Source organism: Camelus dromedarius, chromosome 5 (assembly GCF_036321535.1).
Source record: "Camelus dromedarius isolate mCamDro1 chromosome 5, mCamDro1.pat, whole genome shotgun sequence".
Taxonomy (NCBI): domain Eukaryota; kingdom Metazoa; phylum Chordata; class Mammalia; order Artiodactyla; family Camelidae; genus Camelus; species Camelus dromedarius.
In genome coordinates, this window is record NC_087440.1 from 63,976,803 (window position 1) to 63,994,561 (window position 17,759).

Consider the following 17,759-nt stretch of genomic DNA (forward strand, 5'->3'; position numbering starts at 1 on the left):
CTGACACTTAAAGTTGTTCAGTAATTCTGATATAACTGCCTTGTTGATTTTCTAGCTGTTCCTTCAGTGAATAAATAGTTCATTCATACATTCCACACCCTCTTTAAACATTAGTAGCAGCCCTACTTTGTCACTCTTGGCAGATGACCTCACCACATTTATGGAAAAAAGTGAAGCCAATAAGTAAATATATTTGTCAAACTGAAGTAGATGAGGGCCCCCTCACCTTCCCTTCTCATTACCTCAAAAATTTCCCCATTCCTTTAGCTATCTTCCTTTCTTCCCCTCTAAAAGGGTACTCCTCCTTTGTAAGAACAATTCCTCTACTTATACCTTTAACTCACGTCTTCTCACCTGCCTCAGAACTTTGATTTCTAGATTATTTCCTCTGTCTTCTGTGTCTTTATTTTCTTTCTAGTGGCTCTTCCTCCTTCTGCATCCAAATAGACATCCAAATAGGTGATCCAAAGATTACCACTGTCACAGGAGAACCTATACTTACCCTGTTGCCTCTTTGAGTTGCTGCATATTCCCCTTCTATCCACTAGTAGATTTGTTCAGAGAGGTCTGCACCCACTGCCTTTCCTTCCTCACTGTCTGCTTTCTCCTCAAACTCCCACATCTCGTGAGTGCCCCCATTAGTACCAAAACTGCTTTGGTGAGTACACTAGTCACCTCCTGACTTTCAAATCCTGCTCTGATATGCATCCTCCTTAACCTGTCTGTATCATTTGACATCAGTGACTTTCCCCGCCCACCACTTTGAAACTGTCTCTCTCCTAGTGTTCTGTGACTCTGCTCTCTCTTGATGCCCTGACTACTACTACTTTTTTCCTTCTGTCGTTCCTTATCTTTTTCCCATTCCCTCATTAGAGTATCCCCCCAAGATGCTGTTCTCTGCTCTGTCCTCCACTCTTTCTAGATTCTCTCTTAGAATTTTTCTCTAATGTCAAATACGTGCAGGTAAGTTCCCATATCTATAGCCCTAATCCTAACTTGTCTTGTAAAATCAAGCCTTCATTTTCAACTTCCTTTGGATATTTCCACCTGATGTTCCACCATTACCCAATCCCACTCACCAGCTTTCCCTCCAAGACTGCAATACTTCCTTCCTGACTTGCCTCCTTTTATAAAGGCAGCACTGTTCCCTGAAACTGTTATTTCCAGGGTCACCAGTGATGTTTAATTTTTTTTTCATTTTTAATCATGCTAAAACACACATAACATAAAATTTATCATCTTAACCATTTTTATGTGTACACTTCAGTAGTATTAAGTACATTCACATTGTTGTGCAGCCAATCTCCAGAACTGTTTTCATCTTGCAAAACTAAAATTCTGTGATCATTAAACAACAGCTCCCCATTTTCCCTCTCCTCCCAGCTCCTGGCAACTACCATTCTACTTTCTATCTATATGAATTTGGTTACTCTAGGTACATAATATAAGAGGAATCATAGAATTTATCTTTTTATGTCTAGCTTATGTCACTTAGCTGAAATGTCTTGAAGATTCCACCATGTTGTAGAGTGTGTCAGAATTTTCTTCCTTTTCGAGGGTGACTGACATTCCATTATATGTATATCCTACATCTTGCTTTTCTAGTCAGCTATCAGTGAGCACTTAGGTTGCTTCCACCTTTTGGCTATTGTGAATAATACTACTGTGAACATGGGTGTACCAATATCTCTTTTAAGACCCTGCTTTCAATTCTTTTGGGTATATACTATTTTTAACATAAAGAGATTAGATTGTAGTAATAGTTTACTTACAGGAAAACTAGAAAATACAAATAAGCATTCATTCATATTGCTTAGTATATATAGAGCCCTGAGCCCTTCTGTGTACCAAATATTATTTTAATTGCCAGGAATACAGTAGTAAACAAACCAAAAAAAAGCTTACAGTCCCTATCCTCATGAAGCTTACATCCTAGTGAAATGCAAAAAGAAAAAGAAACCACTACTAACATTTTGATATATAGTCATGCAGACTTATTTCTATGCCCATATAAATTATATTTATTTACAAAAATAAGAGTGTTATAAATACTATTTTTATATGCTTTTTTATTAGCATATTACAAATATTTTTCAATGACAAGAGCATATATCTATAATCCATCATTGTTGGCTACATAACAATTCTATTTTATAAGTTCTTATAATTAATTTAATCAACTTCCTGTTGTTGGATATTTAATTTATCATTTTTCATCATTAAAATAAACAATGTTGTGATGAACATTCATATTTATTTGAAACCACTAAAAAAAATACAAAAAAAGTATACATTCAAAACATTAAGGTGAATCAAAATGGAATTCTAGAAAGAAGTTCAACTAATCCATAGGAAGGGAAACAAAGAGACAGTGAAATAGGAAAAAAAAAATAAAAGAGGGAACAAACAGAAAAGAAAAAATAAAATAACAGGTATAAATCCTAATATATCAATAATTACATTAAATATGAATGGTCTACTTTATTTGTAATAGCCAAAAACTGGAAACAGGAATAAAAAGTCATGTTGCATGCAATAACTTGGATAGACCTCAGTGGTATTATACTAAGTAAAAAAAGGAAACAATCTTAAAAGATTGCACATTATATGATTCCATTTATATAATATTCTTGAAATGACAAAATTATAAAGGTGAAAAACATACTAGTGGTTGCCATTGGTTAGGGAAGGGAGGGAAAGTGTGACTTAAAGGGTGAGCATGAGAAAAAAGTTCTGTACCCTGATTGAGGTTGCAGTTACACAAATCTACATATGTGGTAAAATGGCAAAGAATCATACATTATACCAATATCAGTTTCCTGGTTTTAATATTATGCTGTAGTTACATGAAATGTTTCTACTGGGGAAACTGGGTCAAGTGTATGGGGGACCTGTCTGTATCATTTTTACAACTGTCTATGTAATTATTTAAAAAATTTTTAAAGAAATATGTACATATAAAAATTAGAGGAAAAAACTAACCAATGATAGTTTATTAGTATTAGATATATACACATTTCTAAAAGAATAGAGCTGCATGAGATAAAAATTTTAATAGCAGGTTTCTTAAAGTTGTTCAGTCTTGAGCCTTTGGTATAGTTTTTAACAACGTAAAAAAAAATGACCATGGATTGGCAGACTAGGAGACAGTGCTGAGTATAGTTGAAGAGGAGAAAGTCATATAATTGGTGTTGGAGAAAGATAATTTCAGTAGATGTGTGCTACTGAGCATCAGAAGTTTCAAAACCACCACACAGAGACCACCAAAGACCTGAGTAGAACTCATCAGAATTTGTCTTCTGGGCAAGTTGCTGGAACTGGAACAGTCAGTAGTCTTATCTTTGGAGTATATGAGTCTGTCTGGAGTTACTATTAAATCATTTGTTCATGTTCTTAGAACATATGGTTCTGAATGAGCTAGTGTTAAAACAGTTTCAGCTGAGACAGTTTGTGCTCTGTATTTTGGTTTGGCAAAATATATCTGTTTTAAAAGTCATAGTACAGTCTTGCAAGTTCTGGTTTCAGTTTCATTTCTCAGTGCCCCCACTTCTAGTCACTTTAGCCTAAATTAGACCATTATCTTTGAGATGTGATTAGTCCAGACTGGTACCACTTTTTGATGGGCTACAATTGTGTATTAGGTTTTCTGAGATAGTTGTTTTGATCTCAGCACACACCAGGCCTTTATATACTCTTTATTTCATGATAATTTATTGAACCATATAGTTTAACAGCAGGTGTGCAGCAACACTTAAGGCTGTAAAGATTATACGTGTGGCCACTGCCATACAAACAGTAAGACAAATATATTATCAAAGTTTGCAAGGTACTTCAAAGCTATGATTCTAGACTTCAAAAACCTGGATGTGAAAATATATCAACTACTTTAGCATCTTTCCCTTTATAAGGAGAAAGGAGCAAATCTTTGTATTACGTGGTAGCCATTCAGGAAACCCAAAAATTGCTTAAAAAGTATAAAAGACAACAGTTTTATTCTGAATTTGGGAAAGGCAAAACCAAGAAGAGTTGTCAGGAGAGACAAGATATTAATATGTCATAAGTAAAGATAAGGAATATTTATAGACAATATTTTTAAGCAGCTGTAAATAACTATGATGGTTAGAAGCTTTTGTTTAAAATGATTTAATAACATGCCATAAGCCAGAGAGTGAGCAGAATAGTTTAGTTATAAAAAGGGACTTGTTATCTAGGCACAAAATAACCATTTTTAAGGAAAAGAAAACCCAGATTCTAGTAACAATTTGCAATAAAAGATTAATAGGGCTTTTTTCCTTATGAATAAGGCTCATGTCATGTAGCCAACTTAGTATTTTTAATACATATTATTCTTCCTGTGAATTCATTATTTGTGGTTATTATTCCCAAGCAATAAAAGTAATTCCCTTCAGACCATCTATACTTACTGTATAATACTCCTAAGTTTATTTTTTATCTTCCTTCATGTTTTGGCACAATCAGATAAATTTTCCTTTATGAAAAATGTCCTGTTTTTCCTAATAAGCAAAACGTAATCATTACCTTGCACAAGCATTCCTCTACTCATATATATATTTTCTAACCTGTTAATGATGTACTTAATAAAAGTATTGGTAGATTAAACATTACACTGTCCACATATCCAAGATTATCACTTACTGAAATTAATATTATTTTAAAGTCTTAAGAGTTAACTAAGGATCTGTCAATTAAAATTTGATTTCTTATAAAATCTTACATTTAATGGGAACGTTGTAAGAATTCCATCTTGTAGGGAAGGAAAAATATTTTTTTCCTCTACACTTTTGTCTCTCAGGTTCTAAATTCTGTTGATGCATGAAAACAGACGTGGGGCATGAGGATGGCCGTGTCCCAGGTCTCAGTTGAGCCCCTGGGACGTGCCTTGCCAAGCGTGCGTCCTTGGCTTTGCGCAGGAGAGAATTCAAGAGCGAGCCACAGTTGAGTGAAGGTAGATTTATTCAGAGAGATACATTGGAAGGCAAGAGAAAAACCATGAGGTGTGGGAGTTGGGTGCTCAGATTAAAAGTAGGTGCACATTCAATAGACAGAGTGGGGGCCCATCTCTGAAGAGGGAGAGAAAGGGGCAGCTGCGAGGCGCCTTGTTGCTGATTTTTATGGGTTTGGTGGCTTCATATGCTAATAAGTGGAAGGACCAATCTAAGGGGAAGGGGCTGGGATTCCCAGGAAGTTGGCCATTTCCCTCTCTTTGACCTTTTTTGGCTAGCCTTGGGACTGCCATGGTGCCTGTGGGCATGTTATTCACCATGTTAATATATTACAGTGGGTGTATAATGAAGCTCAAGATCTACTAGAAGTTAAATCTCTCATCATCCTGAGCCTCAAGGCCTGCTGCGGGTTGAATCTTTCACCATTTTGATGTTAATTGCTGTGGCATTCCTTGAATGGCTGTGCCCTGCCCCCTTCCATCTTGTCTCACTATTACCTCTTTAACAGACAGATTAATGAGAGAAAAAAGCATATGTGTTTATTCAGTGTAAGTTTTTTGTAACACCAGAGCCTTCATGAAGAAGAAGGAAAATGGAAGACCTGAAGAATCAGTTAAACCTGAGCATTTTTATATTAGGTTTGATGAAGAATGGAAAGTCATGGAGAAATATGAAAGTGTTACCGGACCAAACTTGGGTCCACTCGCCCTTGTGCTAATCTACTGACACTGGGTTGTGGTGAAGGATAGTGCAGTGTTTATTGCTGGGCACCAAGCAGGAAGTCCAGGGCAGCTAATGCTCAAAACACTTGAACTCCTCATGGATTTCAAGAAAACATTGTTAAAGGCCAGGTGAGGCAGGGGATTCACAGGGTATGTGATCAGCTCATGCACAATTCTCAACAGTTGATGGTGAGGTAACAGGTGTCACAGGGATTAACATTATCAGTCCTTAGGCTCCAGCAGGCCTGGGGGCTATGTGCTCATGGTCATCAAGTGGTTAATGTCTTCCATTTTGTGGGAGTTTTGTAAAACAATTCAGGAGATGTGCATCAGACACTGTTACCTGCGTACTTCAGGGAAGAACTAAAGCAGAGGATATGGGGGAGGGGGTTGTCCCAGGAAGGCCCCATAGGGTCCTGCTTGGTTACAAAAGGGCAGGGGGTAGGAGGGAAGTGTTGTAACCTGGGGGAAACTTAACAAGGCCTGTTCATTCAGATTCTCCTCCATGTTTCCCTTCATCTTCAGAGATGAGGATGTTCCTTTCTCCAGGCAGAGGGAAGGCACCTCTCACGTGAGGGTTTTTAATATGCTTCAGGGGAAAGTCAGAATATCCTTCCCACTCATACCATTTCTCAAATGTCTTCAGCTTAAAATAGTCAGTATGCCAAATGCCGTATTTTGGGGTAGCATGTCTTGAACTTTGTCAGTCTCTTTTCACAGAGACATTCGACATCATCATCACCATATTTAGGTGAACACAAATTTTGCTATTTTCCAGCAAAACCAGTTAAGGAAATTTAGAGGATTAAAACTAGGATTTTTAATAAGAAAATAAACCCAAGACTTACATAACTAGAATATTATTCTACTATAACTTTATTACATGATGGCAAAGTTAGGGGAAAAACACAGGACAGTTTTTAAACCAAAATTATTAAATCAGTCTAATATATCCAGTGTCATGATAACAGAAATAGAGTATGAATTTTTTTCTAATATAATTTGTAAACATTGTATTTATAAACCAAATTCTTAAAGATTTCTTAAATTATGTCTAAAAGCTCTGTATGTTCCTTTTTCCTTCTTATAACCTAGTAACCAAGACAATTAGTTTAACTCTCAATTAAAGCTTTTTTCCCAATGGTTTAATTAAAAAACCATTTAGAATAGGACCATGCTCCATTAGAGCTTATAATCTGACTTTTCTCTCCTCTTTTTGTGTTAGATCTGTTTATCTGGACTATCTGAGTATTTCTAAGGTGTGTTCATAATGACCAGAATTGGGTTTTGATCAGTTAATAAATTAAGTTTTCCAGAAGAGGGAGAAAGAAAAGTAAGGATGTATGAGAGAGCTGTTTGCAATGGATATGGAAATAGTTACTGACCACTGTAAAAATCTTAATCATCTTCCCTTTGCAAAAAGAAGAAAACTATTTCAATATATAAAAACAAGAGAAAGTGAGTCATTACAGCCAGTCTTAGCCCTTTGACAATTCCATCAGACCATAGGATTAAATCTTCAAAGAATATAAAAAAAGAGGTAGGTCTCTTAAAATACAGTAAATAATTTCTCTTTTAGACAAACAAGACAGAGAACCCCCTCATGAGGGTTTAACAAAAGAACTTTTAGATGTTTTGCATTTTTATTTAAATTTCATTTTGAAGCAATGTGTAACAATAAAAATGCTAATCATTGAATATTCAGAGTTGCATTCCCTTTTTGTTCTCAGAGTACTTTCAAATGAATAATTGTGCTCATGTCAAAAGTACTCCATTATGACCACTGTAATTCCGAATTGTTCTTGATGAAACTATGCTTTTTAGAAAAAAAAAAAATGCAAGAAAGATAAAACAGAAGCCAGAGTTATGCCAGGAGGTAGTACTTGTTAAATGAATCCATGAATTCGTTAGGTAAAAGCCAGTGAACAGGGAAAATACCTATTATGTCTAAAGCCCTTAACACTAAGGTTGAACCCTTAACAGCTAACCCTTAAAGTCAGCAGGCCAGAATGGGTAGACAGATCTCTCTGAAAGCCAATTTCTCAAGCATAAACAAAGTTCTCATACATACACAACAATGTAGACAATTGACAAACAAGATGGTTAGTATCAAATCAGTACTTCACACCTTCTCTAAGGAAAACGAAAATCCGGACAAATCCAATCAGATAAAGTCCTGGGAACCTTACTCTTATAACAAACTGTCAGAGCAGAATTTTTCTTCTATCCTTCTAGGTTCTTTGGCTGGTCTGATAACTGAATTGACATAAGACAAATTAACAGGAGAAATTTTTAATTTTGTACATACAAGAGTCCCCAAAAAATATGAGACCCAAAGGCAGTCAGGCAATTGGGGCTTATATACCAACCTAAGCTAAGGAACGGGATAGGGGCCTGGGGCTTCAAAGGGGAGAAGTGCAGTTCACAGGAAGATGAGAAGAGGAGGTGTTTAGTTATCACATGTTTGCCCTGCCATGCAGTTAAGTCTTTCAGATAAAAAAATCTTCTCTGGTAATGGCCCTCTTTCTGGGCCAGGCCCCCTATCTAAATTATTTTAGGCAGTTAAGGGAGACATAAAAATTTTTGTTAAGTCTGCTGGGTCTTCATTGCCTTCAGTTCAAAATAATCCACATGCCAAATGGACACATTTGGAGGTGGCATATTCTGCTCCCCTTCAAAACACAATAAATTTCAGCTAGCTTTGGGCACTCAACAAAAAAGAAGCAGAACTTAATGTAAGGCTGGATTTTGCTGGATTTATCATCATAAACAAAGAATCTCCTGAGCAAAGAGGCTTAAGAGACCTCCATAGAGTGCAGTGTAACCAGTAGGAGAATATTGGTAGCAAGAGGTCTTCCCTAAGTGTTGGTGGGGACCTTCGTGACTATCACAGTCCTAATATACGGACCACCAGAGGTACCTGTTGGTCATACAGAGCTGATTAAAGTTTCTGAACAAGGGAGAACATCTTGTTGACAGAGTATCAGTAATGTCTCAAAGAGGGAAATTACAGAAAGATACAGGATTTTGAGAACTGGGATTGGTCAGGGGGTGGTTTTAAGGTAGAAGTTAGTAAGTCAGGTCTAGGCAGAAACTGGTCAGAGTTTATAAAATAGGTGAGTTACTGAAACAACTCCATTTTATCTTTGGAGCACAAGTCCATGGAGTTACCATAGTCTCTATCTGTCCATGATCTTGTAGGAACGTATAGGTGTAAACAAGCTTGTGTTGTAACAGCTTGACTTAAGATAGTTTGAGTTACATATCATGGTTTGGTACAGTTTACCTGTTACGCAAGTAATAATACAGTTTTGCATGTTGATATTTCCATTTTATTTTTCAGAAGGAAAGAGTTTGTAGGCAATTATTAGGCTTTGGCAGAAATTCAGATACACTTACTGAATGCCAGAAATTGAGGAAGATGGGGGTTAGTAAGAAAGTAGTGAAAATGTAGGATCAGGGAGGAGATGAATTAGGATATTCTTAAGGATTGACCTTTGGGAAGATAGTAATCAAAGGAGAAAAGTAATCAAAGTTTAAATGTTTGAAAGCTGGAAATATAGTGGCACCACTGACAATAACCGAAACAGGAAATTGAGAGTTAGTGTGTATAGATATGACAGTAACAAGATATGCAGATAAAGGGTTATGTTTTGTTTTACCTTGTATTATATTTTTTTCTTTGTATTTCAACTATAATAAGTTTTAGGCATCGCTCCAGAGATGACCAGAAGTATAAGATGCCAGAAAATAAGACTCCATTTTAAAGGGGAATACCATGAATTTTTCCTAGTATATTCAGTCTTAAAATCCTCCATTTAATTCTGTATATTTTCTTTGAAAATACTTAAAATACACTGTAAATCCGACACCCTAATTTAACTAGCTATTTAACTAGCTATTATTTCATTGAGTCAATTTTACAATCAACTGGTTCTCCAATGATCTCTCATTGTTCTATTATTTCTGGAACTGTTTCGTGGCAAAATAACGGAGACGAACAAGAATGACAAACACCCTAATTAATAACAGGGAAATCTTACTTAGTTGGTGGTCAGTACCCTTTTGTGAAAAAAATTATATAACCATTCAGTTTTCTTTCTGAAGCAACTTTTCTGATTAATGGAGTTAAAGAGCTGCAAGCCTTGGCCTTTATAAAATTATGATAATGTCAGTAATCATGTGTTAATTAAGATCAGAAAATTAATCTATATTAGGACTGCAATAGCAATTTTCCAAGCTCTGCCAGTGACTAAGGCTGAAAGTGGGCTGCAGTGTCACGTGGCATCTGATTAAGTTAGATTAGCACAGTATCTGAAGGGAAGTCTCCCAGGTGACAGTGAATTAGATGATCAGAGTTTTTCTCTAGCTATTTTAAGGGGACAGTTGGTTGCAAAGCTACTACTTTTCCAACATAAAGCCAAAGGTCTGGCCACGTGGGATCACTAATGAGTCAGAAGGAAGATTGAAGGGGCTGGAGGTTATTGTTTGGCAGAACCGAGATATGAAGCCCTGGGTACAGGCCATATTAATATCCTAAGCATCTGGAATGTGCAGGCTTGCCTTAAGCCTCCTAAGATAATATTCCAGATTTTCTCACTTCAAAGATGTAGTTTTTTTTCATTTTGTAATATTTCTGAAATCAAAGTACATCTTAAAATTGTGTAAATTAAAGTTGCATGTTGTTTGTGTTTGTGTGTTAAGGACTCCCTACTCTTAACTATTTTATAGTAAGTGTTAAATCTGTGTCCACATTATAAACTAATTCCATCTATATAGCATCTAGGAGTAACAATATAAGAACAACTGGGGGAAATAGGTGCTCTTTCAATATTATATAAAGAAAGAACAGAGAATCACAAATACAAATTTATTGTATATTTATCTACATTAACTGAGTGTTATCTCAATTAATTCTAACAACTACCTTTCAAGGTAGTTATTATTACTACATATTATAAATGAGAAAATTACTGTATAATATGTTTGGGCAACTTGAATTTGAACCTTACCTGAATCTCAAGCTCTTGCTACTGTACCACACTGCCTCATTAGAGCATCCTAACATAAAATAAGCTTCTTAAATTTTCTTTATTGACATATAATAGTAGATATTAAATCTCCAAAGGATGATTTAGTTAAGAGTCATGGAATTGTGGGTATGTGCATTTAAGTATTACTTGTTTACGTTTGCTAATAGAAACATGATAGCTGGCTCCCCCTCCTTCAAAGAAGTTTAATTTCTTCAGTACTATTGATACTATTTCAGAAAAGAGATCAAAAATCTTGAAAGAAAAAAATAAATGATCATTCTCAGACTTGAGAATATCGAGTCACACAGTCTATACCTCAGATATTCTTAGTGAAAGACAAATTGAAAAATAATATTGGGAAGAAAAAGAATCTTTTTTTTTAATTTGACCCAATAAACAACCACTGGGAAGGCCAGTATCTCCAGAGCACTATTTTGTCAAACTGTAGCCAAAGCTGGTGTGATGTTTAGCCTGCTGTTTGGTCACCACTTAAATTCCTGTGTGTTTTTTAATTCTGGAGGAATATTTTCTCATCCTCCCATACTTTCAATATTTATCAAAGATCCTTTGAGCATATATCTTCTGCGTGCTAGATATGCTAACCTCTGTTTACTAGATCTATTTTTTTTCCATTAACAGTAAGCAACATTATCCTAAGAAAATAATTTGTGGTGTGTGTGTTTTTGTTTTTGTTTTTGTTTTTGTTTTTGTTTTTGTTTTGGCTTTGTAGCTGCTAAATCCTGAAGATGACCTCTTACCAGGAAAGATTCGAGACAGCAATCGTTCAACCCTCTTAGCAACAATCCAGGAACATGGTTACCCTACAATCAACTTGGGAATTGTGGGAGACAAGTAAGTATTGGATTTTATTTTAAAGTTGTTATTGTACAAATAGGAATCTGGGGAGTACTAACTAGGTGGGATTATTGCTAAAGAGAAAGAAATTTAATACTGTAACTTTCAGCTACAACTATTTCATTCTTCAGAAGCCAAAGAATTATGTAGATGTCTGTGTCCTTTGGTGATAGACATTTTCCTGAAATGCCTTTTACTGCAGGAGAAATAATTTGCTCTTCTATATTCACACTTTTACTTGTTTTAAGAAAGACAAGGAAGATATAGGTGTAAAGAGTAAGAGAAAAATGTCAAAATTAGCATTAATGGATTCTTTGAAGTTTAAGTACAATTATTTTCTAGGACTTCTGTATTGATTTTTGTATCCTTATATAATCTGAGTTTCTCCAGGCTTCACTTACTTGTAAGTTCAAAGGGAGGCGCATTGGCTATAATTGTCCATCTTTAAGAGCATATTACCCCATTTACTAAATTAACTCAGCTCTCTTCTAAATTCCCCGAGCATTTCTGTAAATCTCCTGCTGTGTCTCACATGTGATCAAAAACAAGCCTGTTCTTTCTGAGCATCCCACTTCCATGCAGTGCTGCTGCTCAGCCATCTTTCACCAGCCACTATTTCCAGTTCACCAGAGGTGTGCCTGCTCTGAATAATACTCAAACATCAGCCTGCTGAAGACAAAGCTAGGAGACAAATCTGAGTGATGGATACCATGATGTACCTGTCACCCATAATTGCCTCTTTCCTCTCTTATCACCACCTTGTCACCGAGAAAAGCTCATTATGCCTGGATCGTTCTTCCCTTAAGATGAGTGCTTTCTCAGGACTCAGATGTGCTTTTGAAGAGGCCCTGCCCTACCGTTTCACAAAGTATTCTCGGACACCTAACAATCCCCAGCTTAGGTTCAGCCTGAACACAGCACAGTCCAAATGTGGGACACAGCATCTTGCCAGTAACCTGAAGGGTAGTAGCTTTTATATTAATCTCACCTTTTAAAGTTCTCTTCTTTCCTCCTGACTTTTTTATTTCTCTGAGGACACTGGAGTAGAGGCTGTTAGATGTATTTTCAAACATCATTTTTAAAAAATATCTCCACCATTTGTATTTACCTGAAAGTTAAGTTCATAGGTAAGTAACCCGCCAACTTAGAGCCCATACTGGTGAAGCCAGTGCTACAGGTTCCCTACTATCACCCTAACCCAGGCTCCCTATCCCTGGGAAGGGATAGAAAGAACCCACGGGAAAAAAAACAGGGCCGGTGGGCTGTTGAATTTGGACCTGACCCTTTCATATAAACTTCAAGGACCTAAAAATTATCCTGATGTAGCTACACCTTTAAAGACAAAAAAATTGATGAACGCAAGAGTTCCAGCAGCACTGAACAGGCCTGAAACTCTGGCAAACAAACTAACCAGATTTGGGGTTTCTTTACCACCCACCACTGGCTCTGGCCCTGCCTCCAAGTACATTAACGAGCTCTAAGAAATATTATCACGTGACAGGTGGTGTGTGTGTATGTGAGATTCTTATCTTAAGCTATTCTGGGCTACAATTCTGTCCAGTCTCTCCCTAATGTTGTACTTCTATATACAAAAAAAAGAAAAAGTTATTTAATATGTACCGTGCATGCTTCCATTACCTTACCATAAAGCCAAAACATCATTGAAAGGTTCATATGTTGATATGCTACTGTTTGCAGCCAATTATTGATTTGTTGTAGATATTTGCTAATGATTAATGTTGATGTTAAATATAACTTCAAAATGTATCTTGGAAGCAGCATATGAAGAACAACAAACTGTAAGCAATATATCGGCAATTCTGAGAATATACAAATCCCTACTGTATATCCTTTTCTTGGATAGAATACCTTACATAAAACTGAGAAGTTTTTAAAAATACAATTGATGCAAATCAGAACTTTCTCAGTCTCAGAGTGCTATATTGAAGAGGCCCAGAGTAAATGATTTCGAATGCAGAGGTGGAATGTGGGAGGAAAGAATTTCTAACTGTTCAAATGGAAATCTGTGCTGGGAATTTAGCAAAGGAATCAAGGTACATTTAATCTGCAGCCTGTTGATAGTCTGTGAAGGTTGCCTCCCTCTACATTATTCTCTCTCCTATATAGCTGTTTGCTAATGAAAGCAAATGTTATACAGAAGCCTCTGTGTGAAGCTCTCCAGGGAAACAAGCAGGGTCAAGGGAGAAACTGCACCATGTTTAAAGCGGGGAGAGAAACAGCTCAAAAATGTCAGTAAGCACAGAGCCCTTACTCAGCTACTGCAAATAAGAGGAGGGCGTGTGAGCGCTATTCTTGTATTTAAAAAAGGTTTCAGTCTGGGTTTAAATTCTATGTGATTCTACTTCTCAGTTCTTACTCTTATCACCTACCATAATCTTAACAATGTTAAAATTGAAGAGTAAGACTCTGTAATTTATTTGGATTGAATTGGGATGAGTTTTGCCTTAGTTTCTTGTACATTTTATTTAAAAGAGGGAACAGTGAAGATTATGGGACAGGTGTTTCAAATACCTGAGCAACAACTGTATTTTTAAGACACTCATTTAAAAATATTATGTGTATATTAAAATACATTCCTTAGATGTATTTTCTCACATTGAATGGAACACAGTACTATTAGGCTTCCTAGTATTTTTTTAGAAGACAAATTTTTTTATACTTCTTAATTTTTTTATTGAGGTATAGTTGATTTACAATTTTATCTTAGTTTCAGGTATACAGCATAATGATTCAAAATTTTCATAGATTATACTCCATTTAAAGTAAAATATTGGCTATATTCCTTGTGCTGTACAATACATCCTTGAAGCTTGTTTATTTTATACATAGTAGTTTGTACCTTTTAATCCCCTAACCCTAGCTTGCTCCTCTCCCCTTCCTTTTGCCCACTGGTAACCACTAGTTTGTTTTCTGTATCTGTGAGTCTGTTTATGTTTTGTTATACTCATTCATTTGTTGTATTTTTAGATTCCACATATAAGTGATAACATTCTGTATTTATCTGTCTCTGTCTGACTTAACACTAAGCATAATACCCTCCAGATCCATCCACATTATTGCAAATAGCAAAATTTCATTCTTTTTTATGACTGAGGAGTATTCCATTGTGTATACACACACACACACACACACACACACACACACACACACATACATACATATATACACACACACATACCACATCTTTTATTCATTCAGCTTGATGGACACTTTGATTGCTTCCATATCTTGGCTACTGTAAATAATGCTGCTTATGAACATGGGGTGCATGAATCTTTTCAAATTAGTGTTTTTGTTTCCTTCAGATATACCTTCTGGAGTGGAATTGCTGGATTATATGGTACTTCTATTTTTAGTTTTTCAAGGAACCTCCATACTGTTTTCCATGGTGACTATACCAGTTTACATTTCTACCAACTGTATTCAAGGGTTCCTTTTTCTCCACATCCTCACCAACATTTGTTGTTTGTGGTCTTTTTGATATAGCCATCGTGACAGATGTGACGTGATACCTCATTGTGGTTTTGGTTTGCATTTCTCTGATAATAGCAGTGTTGAGCATCTTTTTAGGTGTCTGTTGGCCATCCGTATGAAAAAGACAGATTTTTAAACCCAGAGATATTAAGTGAACTTGCCCAGCATTACAGAAGTTAATGGCAGAGGTAGAAATGGAATCCGAAGTTTCTTGAAATTAACAATCCACAATTCTCTGCTCTCATGAAGACAAGATAATAAATATAAATGTCAAAAGAGAGGCATCATTATGGGCTGGAGTGATCAGAGAGAGTTCTGTAAAGGTGCAGTTTTAGCTAGAATAGGAAAGATGTTAGGATCTGTATAGTTAGAAAAAGAGAGTGTGTTAACCAAGTAGGAAACATGGAATGAACAAAAATAGGGAAGTAGAAATGAATAGCTTTCTCAGGTCAGCCCAGACTGATTCAAGTAGGCGATTCAGATAGAAGGATAATACATGTAAATTTAGTAGAAATTTGAGGACAGATTTTGAAAGGCTTTGCAATCCAGGCAGAACTACCCAATTTGGTTAAATTCGCAGCTTTCTTAAAAAGCAGAATTAACATAATAAACCATTATTTTGGAAAGATAGTTTGATGAAGGTGTATCACATGGGCTAACGTTGGGAGACTTCCTAGAAATAAGAATAACAGTACAATTTGTTTATTCATTGCTCAGTTAGTCAGGAATTGATTGTATACCTATGCAAATCACCTAGAGATCTTATTAAAAATGTTGATTCTGAGTCAACAAATCTGGAATGGGCCAAGATTTTACATTTCTAACAAGCTCCCAAGGATACCAAGCTGCTGCTGGTGCATGGATCACAGGAAGTAACAAGGATGTAGTCAACTGAATCATATAACCACTATGAATTTTAAGCCAAAGTTATTGAGGATACAAAACTGAAATAGATACAGATCTTGCCCTTAAAATTACCTGCAGCAGAACTGGGGTTTTATGGTACATTGGTAAGCATATTCTAATAATTCAGCAAAATTTTACGAAGGGTTATGCTATATCAGGCATTGTCCTGGTATTTGGTACTGCAAGGATGAATAAGATAGTTTATTAGTGAGAACTACAAAAAAGTTTTCAATTCTTTTCCACTCCTCTCTTTCCTCCCCATCCAATCCACATCCATTTTCTCCAGCCTCCTCAATCCAAACATGTCCATCTTTACCTGGGAAAAGACAGTAATCTTCACTTAACCACCTACTCTATGTATAGCACTATACTACACTCCTTCACTTACTTGGCCTATTTAGGCCTCATGAAACAACAGTCATGTGTCTTAAGTGTCTTTTATACTCATTTTGTAGATAATAATACTGAAGCTGAAAAAAATTAAGCTGTTCAGAGTCATACAACTAGTAAAAGACAGAGCAAGGAGGCCAACCCGGGCCTGTCCAACTCCAAGGTCTTTCACCTTTTGCTCTACCATGCTGCCCTCTTAACTAGACTTAGCACCCATAATTTATTAATATTAAGGTTACTAAGCTAAATAGGCTATATCCATTTTAATGAATAAAAATCCTTAGTAAATAGTAACTATGAATATTTCAAAGGCCGGAGAGGAAAATTTAGTTTAAATTTTGAACTAAATACTGACTCTGTGTATGAATGAATTACAAGGACTTGAGATGCAGAATCCTAGCTGTTTAGGTGTTATAGAAGGTGGAGGGGCAGGAGGATTTATTACAGTAGTTCAAGTTTACTTTCTGGACCCTTAAATAAAGCTTCTCATTCACTGTAAAATAGATAACTCTCCCTTCCATAAAATGAAAAGCTCCTTTGCTTTTTTATAATCTCTTATCTTTCCTCTCGTAACTGCTGGAGCTACTTTTGTAGTGTTTGTTACCTTTGGGTAATTTGTTATGCCAGTTCATAGTATCTTGTCCAGGGCAGAGCTAGAGGGAGAAGGAGAATGGGAAAAACAAAGAAAAGAGAATGTGCATGCACTGTGAATATACAGTAATTTGGTATTCAGGCCTACATTCATTCACTTTATGAATGACCCAGACTCAGGAATGGCTACTTCTGTTCTAACCTTTCCCCCACTCACCATCTGAGCTCCACTGTCACTGCTTTAAGAGAAGGGAGGGGAGAAAAAGCTTTTTGATGAGTGAAAGGGGGGAAAAGCCAAGAATAGCAAGAAACTTTACGGGGAAAGTTAATCTCCTTATCCCTTGACTTTCAAGATCCAGCCTATTTAGAAGAGATGTTTTATTAAGCCCAAATATCCTCCACATTGGCTAAATGTGTTTGTTCTGTTAACATTAATATACTTCCTGATAGTCTAATACTTAGAAGTCCTTTTGTGTTTAAAAGTATTCTACCTGAGAGAGAGTTGTTTGCATATTAATATGAATTAGTTCAAATCAGACATCCAGCATCTGGGTGAATCTGCTATCCTAAATAAACAGGAACTAATCACTTAGAACTTGGAGTTCTTTGAGCCACAGGGAAAAACCCTGAGCAGGACTATACCAGAACCTTAGCATAGCAAGACACTGGAGGCTTGACAAGAAGTGCATTTGACAGCAGGAGAGGACTCTAGAAAGGCAGGTAGGAAGATACCACAAATAAATGCTTTACATTTCAGCATTCTTACTTCAGTCTTCCATCCTGTTTCCAAAATTCAGGCTAAT

General features: G+C 36.2%; 1 protein-coding gene across 9 annotated transcripts in view; it reads left to right on the plus strand.

Annotated features, from left to right (window-relative positions):
* Positions 1 to 17,759, plus strand: part of GPHN (gephyrin) — a 430,038-nt gene that overhangs the window by 364,541 nt on the left and 47,738 nt on the right. For all 9 annotated transcript variants that reach the window (XM_010976627.3, XM_064486047.1, XM_064486048.1 and 6 more), the window contains one exon: positions 11,450 to 11,571. In XM_010976627.3, the coding sequence (XP_010974929.1) occupies positions 11,450 to 11,571 (122 nt within the window). The remainder of the gene's footprint in view (positions 1 to 11,449; positions 11,572 to 17,759) is intronic.